The 6,000-nt window shown below is 45.3% G+C and overlaps 1 protein-coding gene across 1 annotated transcript; it reads left to right on the forward strand.

Annotated features, from left to right (window-relative positions):
• The first annotated feature begins 1,515 nt into the window (after positions 1–1,515).
• LOC147977667 (uncharacterized) lies at positions 1,516–5,083 on the forward strand. Its single transcript, XM_087545866.1, has 3 exons — positions 1,516–2,987; positions 3,960–4,059; positions 4,602–5,083. Exons 1-2 carry the CDS (start codon positions 1,532–1,534, stop codon positions 4,010–4,012), a joined length of 1,509 nt encoding a protein of 502 aa, XP_087401992.1. The 5' UTR covers positions 1,516–1,531; the 3' UTR covers positions 4,013–4,059; positions 4,602–5,083.
• Positions 5,084–6,000: the final 917 nt, after the last annotated feature.

Consider the following 6,000-nt stretch of genomic DNA (forward strand, 5'->3'; position numbering starts at 1 on the left):
GTACAATGTGTCCTTTCCTTAGTCATGCTAGTCATGCCCTGCATAATTTCTGTTGGTTGATTACCTTAGTCATACTAGTTATTACCAAGTCCTGAACTTGCTAGAGTTCAATTAGTAATCGACAGATAAAGAGGAGAAAGATAATTATTCAAGTAAGTTTATTATAATTTCAGTTTGAAGTACACATTATTAAAGAGGGGTTAAGAGCAACCTTAGTCGCATAATTTATGGAGCTCGATCCAAAACCGAGCTCATAGCCTCCATATTTGGAGGTTGTGGAGGTCTAGTATGGAGTTCGCTCCAAACCCAACCACCGGCTCGGGAGGAAAGTTTTATCTTCCTCCTCCTCACACCATGGCCGGTTTTTTAGCTTATGCGGATACCCACACACCACTGGTGAGCAACCAACTGACCATTAATGCTACGACCGCTCCCTCAGTTTCCCGTGGCAAATATGTCGCATGTCGCCACGCGATATCATCTCCTGGCTTGCCTGTGAACAGGCCAATGGGAGGTGTGTGAGCGCAGCTGCGTTTCTCACGGGGAAGCACACCTCTTGATGGTTGTGCTGCTCATCGCCTCCACAACGACCCTCTTTAATGGCAACCACGGTGCCCTTTAAAAGGCCGCCGCCCTCCTCTCTATCCATTACCCAGTGCCCTCCCCGATGCCTCCCATATCTCTCTGGCCCGCCTTCATTCCACCTCTTCCTCTCCATATTTTTTTAGAGCAGTTGAAAGTGGGTCTTGACAGCTCACAAAGGATGAGGCGAAAAGGATTCACTATGTGTCAAGCTTAACTTCTATACCTCACTTGAACACTCCATAAACTAACTTTTTCAGAAATTTTAATTTCTGAAAAGAAGTTGTTTTTGGTGGAATAAGTCCGGCCCTAACAAAAGCTCTCATGGTTGTTGGCCCCATCAGGCGTTGGATATTACTACTATTAATTAGCGTATGAACTTGTTGCTAGTTGCGGCTCTCCATCTACATACTACCTCTCTCTCAGTTTACAGAGCGTGCGCGTGTCCTTAGGTCGTCAATTTGACCAACCTAATACAAGTCATATATTACAAAAAATATATCAATATAAACTTCAGATGTTATATTTTCAAACCGTATAATTTTTGTGTTATATGGTTTATATTAAGATGATAAATTTGGTAATCTAGGTATACGCGTAGGACTTGTAAACTGAAACGGAGGTAGTACATCAATTTAAGCCATCAATTGCAGTAGCAAGCATACCCCGCAAAAAAAAAATTTGCAGTAGCAAGCACACAAGAGCAAGAAGCAGTTCAGATCCTTGTGGTCGCTCTTAATTTGCAATTTTTTTTAGGGAAACGCTCTTAATTTGCAGATTGACCACTGCAAATAAATAGGACGAACGAACGAACGGGCCCCAACAACACCACTGTATACTTTCTCAAGTCAGGGCCAGGCCCAGGCCCAACCAATGCTCTCTATATAATTACGAACGACTGAACGCACTGCTAGTCTTCCTGTGGCTAGGTCTTTGTGGCGGCGGCGAAATGAACGCGGCCGACCATTCCGCCGGAACGGCCCGCCGTCGCAGCCCGCGCCTCCATCCCCTGGTTCAGGCGAGTGAGGAGGGAGCCGGAGTGGTTCTCCGGCGCAGCGCGCGCCTCCGTCCCCTGGTCCACGCGAGTGACGAGGGCGACGGAGCGGCCCGCCGCCGCAGCCCGCGCCTACATCCTCAGGTTCAGGCGCGTGAGGACGGAGCAGGAGTGGCTCGCCGGCCCGGCGCGCGCCTCGGTCCCCAGGTCCACGCGAGTGTGGAGGCATCCGGAGTGACCCGCCGCAGTCGTCGTCGTGGCCGCCGCGGCCGCTCGCCGGCGGCGCTGTCCTCGCCGCTTGAGGACGATGATCTCCTGTGGGAGATCCTCCTCCGCCTCCCGCCGCAGCCCTCCTCCCTTCCACGCGCCTCCGCCGTCTGCAAGCGGTGGCGACGCGCCGTCACCGACCCCAGGTTTCACCGCCGCTTCTGCCAACACCACCAGAAGCCGCCCCTCCTCGGTTTCTTCGAGCCCAGTGCAGATGGTATCGTGTTCACACCCGTCCTGGACCATCCCAACCGCATCCCTCCTCAGCGCTTTGACCTGCGACTCCTCGGCATTGACAGTCGCCGTGGCATGGGAGTCGAGCTGCTCGGGTGCCGCCACGGTCGCCTCCTCATCATGCCCTCACGGCGGGAAGAGCTTATTGTAATTGCTCCCATAACCGGCGAGAAGCTCCACCTGACCGTTCCGTCGAAGTTCAAGGGGGACTGCTACCTTGATGGGGTGGTGCTCTGCGCTGTTGTTGCTGACCACAACCATGTCCACGGAAGCTGCCACTCAAGCCCATTCAAGGTGGTCTTGCTGTCGACGAGCACCTACCGTACTGGTCCACAGCCCGCCTTTGCATGTGTTTACTCCTCGGAGACTGGCATATGGAGCGATCTCATCTCCACGCCCACTCCATATCAGCTTCATGGCACTTATATTCATGCGTCACTTATTGGTAATTCACTTTACTGGATGTGCGATGATCACATTTTTCAGTTTGATTTGGATGGTCAAAGCCTAGCTTTGATCAGAGCGCCTCCCAGAATAAATGATGTCAACCACAGCTATGTCCAACGTGAGATCATCCAGGTGGCGGATGGCGTTATTGGTCTCACCATACTGTCTAACTATTACCAGGACATTCAAATGTGGCAAAGGGAGGTCGATTGTCATGGTGTTACCAAGTGGGTGTTGTGGAAAACAGTTGAACTGAATGACATTCATGGGATCCCCCATCAGGTTAAAGGAGATTGGCCAAAGTTGTTATGCAGACTGAGATATGCTGAGGATACCGATGATATATTTATATATGTGGGCAGCTGTATCTATATGGTTCAACTTAAGTCGATGCAATCTTGGAAACTTTGTGAAACCGGTTATATTATGCGCCAACATTCTTTAAAGAGTTTCTATATGCCAGGTGATTGTTCTTCATTAGTACTAATATCATAGGAGTATCCTAATCTTGTTATGTTTTTTACATATATGCTTGAATACCTTTTTGAAGGGGAGCCTTGGCGCAGTGGTAAAGCTGCTGCCTTGTGACCATGAGGTCACGGGTTTAAGTCCTGGAAACAGCCTCTTGCAGAAATGTAGGAAAAGGCTGCGTAGAATAGACCCAAAGTGGTCGGACCCTTCCCCAGACCCTGCGCAAGCGGGAGCTACATGCACTGGGGCTGCCCTTTTTATGCTTGAATACCTTTGCTAGACAAAGGAGCTTATAGCCGTAATGTTTAGTATATGTTATCATTTAATATAGCCATACTTTGTGTTATCATTTAATGTAATTGTCTTTCATCCTTGAAAGATAACAAATCAAATATCAAATGAAATGAGTAATAATGTGAATTCAAATTTCAAATTGTTAGCTCCGTCCAGCTTGTTTGAAACCTTAATTAGGTATATTCTTCTATCCAATACTTTTAGTATTGCTATTTTTATTAACTCCATAAAAGGACTTTTGTTGAAACCATACCTTCCGGAATAATAGAAATCTTTGCCACTTGTGCAAGATTGTCCTGCAAGTGACTAGTAAAGCACACCCCTTTTCACATGTTTGTTATCTCTAATCAGGATCCTTAAATAACCAAGATCACTTGTATTTCTGAGTGTTGCCATGTTTTTATTTTGTCTTCATATGAGGAGGCCGGGGTGAGTTTACATGACATAAATCTAGACCTTTCTTGCTTTCTTATAAGCTAAATTGTTCATTATGGGGTAGCTACGTGTGCAATATACTGCTTTCAAGAATATTCCTTGCAAAATTTTGTTTATCTGTTGCCAGAAGTCATCTATAAAACATAAATATAAACGGTAGTTGTTTTTCTTATTTTTTTCAATTCATCTATGTAGAAAGAGACTCACTGTTGTCTTCTTGTGGTTATGCTTCTAGGCGCAGCTATTGCTTCTGGACGTGATGGAGCTGAAATGTTGCATGAGACATAGAATGACTATTTGCTTTGGTGTGCTACTATGCCGAAATGGTTCAACAAGTAAGGTCCTACGAATATAGTTTGTGAGATTTGAACTACTGTTTGATTTTCTCTTTGAAAAATATCTGGCAGCCATTGTGGGTAGCATCCACCCTCAAACTACTGACCATTTGACTATTGGGAATCAAACATGCTAATTACACAGAAAAACAACTAAAATTGCAGTGGCTGATGCAAAGTAAATAATGACTCCTTTTTGGATCATAATGTGATGCAGATGATCCATATGTTGTATTTCCAGGAGTGCTCCCATGGTTTAGCTTTTTCGTGATATATAAGTTGATAGCAATAAATTAGTAGCCATTTTGTTATTGCGAACATCAGTCGTGTCATTCAACTCCGCCACCCAACAAATTCATGTGGAAAAGACTAAAAGATTTATTTTGTCGTCATGGGAATTCATAGGAGATATACCTCATCTTTCTTCGAGGGGACATGGAAAAGCTCTTATTTATAATGCTGAATTGATCGTGAGTTTGTACACAAGTGCTTCTGTTAGATATTATATTTATCTGTATTGATCGTGAGTTTGTTACTTGCAGGTTAATGCTTTTGTGTTCTCCAGATGTGGAAAGGGCTGCTGCATTTTTTTTTGTCACCGAGTTTGTTGCACATCAGTGTGGTCGACAACATTAAGAAACTGTTATCTGAAGAAGCTTACTGAATTCATATGCCTTGGTCTAGCTATGTTTCCGGTGTAGCAAGATGCTTTTGAATACTCTAGTATTAATGCAAGTTGGGTTTTGCTATCTGTTGCTTATGTATGTGCTTGTGCTTGGCAGCTCCTATCTCTCCGGCCATGACAGTTTCATTATCGCTTATGTTTCCAATGTAGCAAGATGCTTTTGAATACCCTAGCATTAATGTCTCTCCGACCCAAGTATCACCAAAAAGTGTGTTTTCGAGTGTGCTTCTCAGCTTTGGTTTGAAAAGCATGCCATCTCCAAGATATAATGTGATGCTCCCTCTTTTTTTCCCATTTGCCTTGAGATCAACATATATCAGGAAATTAACGGGATAACTGCTGCACTGCTGCCCTGGGACTGAGGTTGCTGCTGTGGTCCACTTATTTGTGGTGGTTCCGATGAGACTACAGATAATATATTTCCTGCTGATGATACATATGGGACTGGACGACAGCAGCCAGGCCTACAACCGTACTCGTAATCGCAAGATCATACAGAGCAGTCTTAGCTTGTAATTTTCTGCTGGACTTCCAAGTCATTTGAATGTTTTTTATACAGCTGAAATGAACTCAGATTAAATCGGAATGCCCTGACTCTCCAATAGCTACTTTGGTCCATATATAAGCGACACTGGATTGCAGGTCTAAAATCGCATGGACACCGAGTCACTGACTAAATTTCCAGAGATATGGTACAGTAGAGAGCTATCAGTACGCCATGACTGTATCCCATCTCAACTATGAAAAAACGAAATGAAATACAAGAACATGGCACTTGCAACCAAAATAATTCCAGGCACATAGCACATAGCTATATACTGAGAAGAGTAAGTTTGCTACTGGAGGAAGTGAATACACATACACTGAGGCCAGCTTGCCAAGATTATTGGGTTCATACAGGACCTGGGGTTCCCATTACTAATAAAGAATGGGAAATATATACTTCATACTTACTACAAAAGTGAGATGTGCATACCTGCTTCGTTGGCAGTGCGAACCTGATCATGACCACGATATGGCTCCTGGGTGGAGAGCTTGCCCATATCACTCGTCAAGTGATGAGTCGCACCCATATCCATTTACCATGTCGGATCAATAGGATATGATGGAGTGTGTCCATGCTCATGAGCCGCCAAGGCAGCCTGTTTATCGTTGCCTTTGTCGTTATTGCCGATGCCAAGAAAGTCCTGCTTGAAGCGGTTGACAGCGGGAGGCAATGTGGCCCGCGAGGCCGCAAAGCTGGGAGGGAAGCTGGG

This window comes from Triticum urartu, chromosome 3A (assembly GCF_056163025.1).
Source record: "Triticum urartu cultivar PI428250 chromosome 3A, HENAU_Tu73, whole genome shotgun sequence".
NCBI lineage: Eukaryota > Viridiplantae > Streptophyta > Magnoliopsida > Poales > Poaceae > Triticum > Triticum urartu.

What these genes read in the sequence shown, in the direction of transcription:
- LOC147977667 (XM_087545866.1), top strand. Translation starts at nt 1,532, where the DNA reads ATGAACGCGGCCGACCATTCCGCCGGAACGGCCCGCCGTCGCAGCCCG. An exon ending in AAAGAGTTTCTATATGCCAG is followed by an intron (nt 2,988 to 3,959) that starts GTGATTGTTCTT and finishes TTATGCTTCTAG; the next exon opens with GCGCAGCTATTGCTTCTGGA.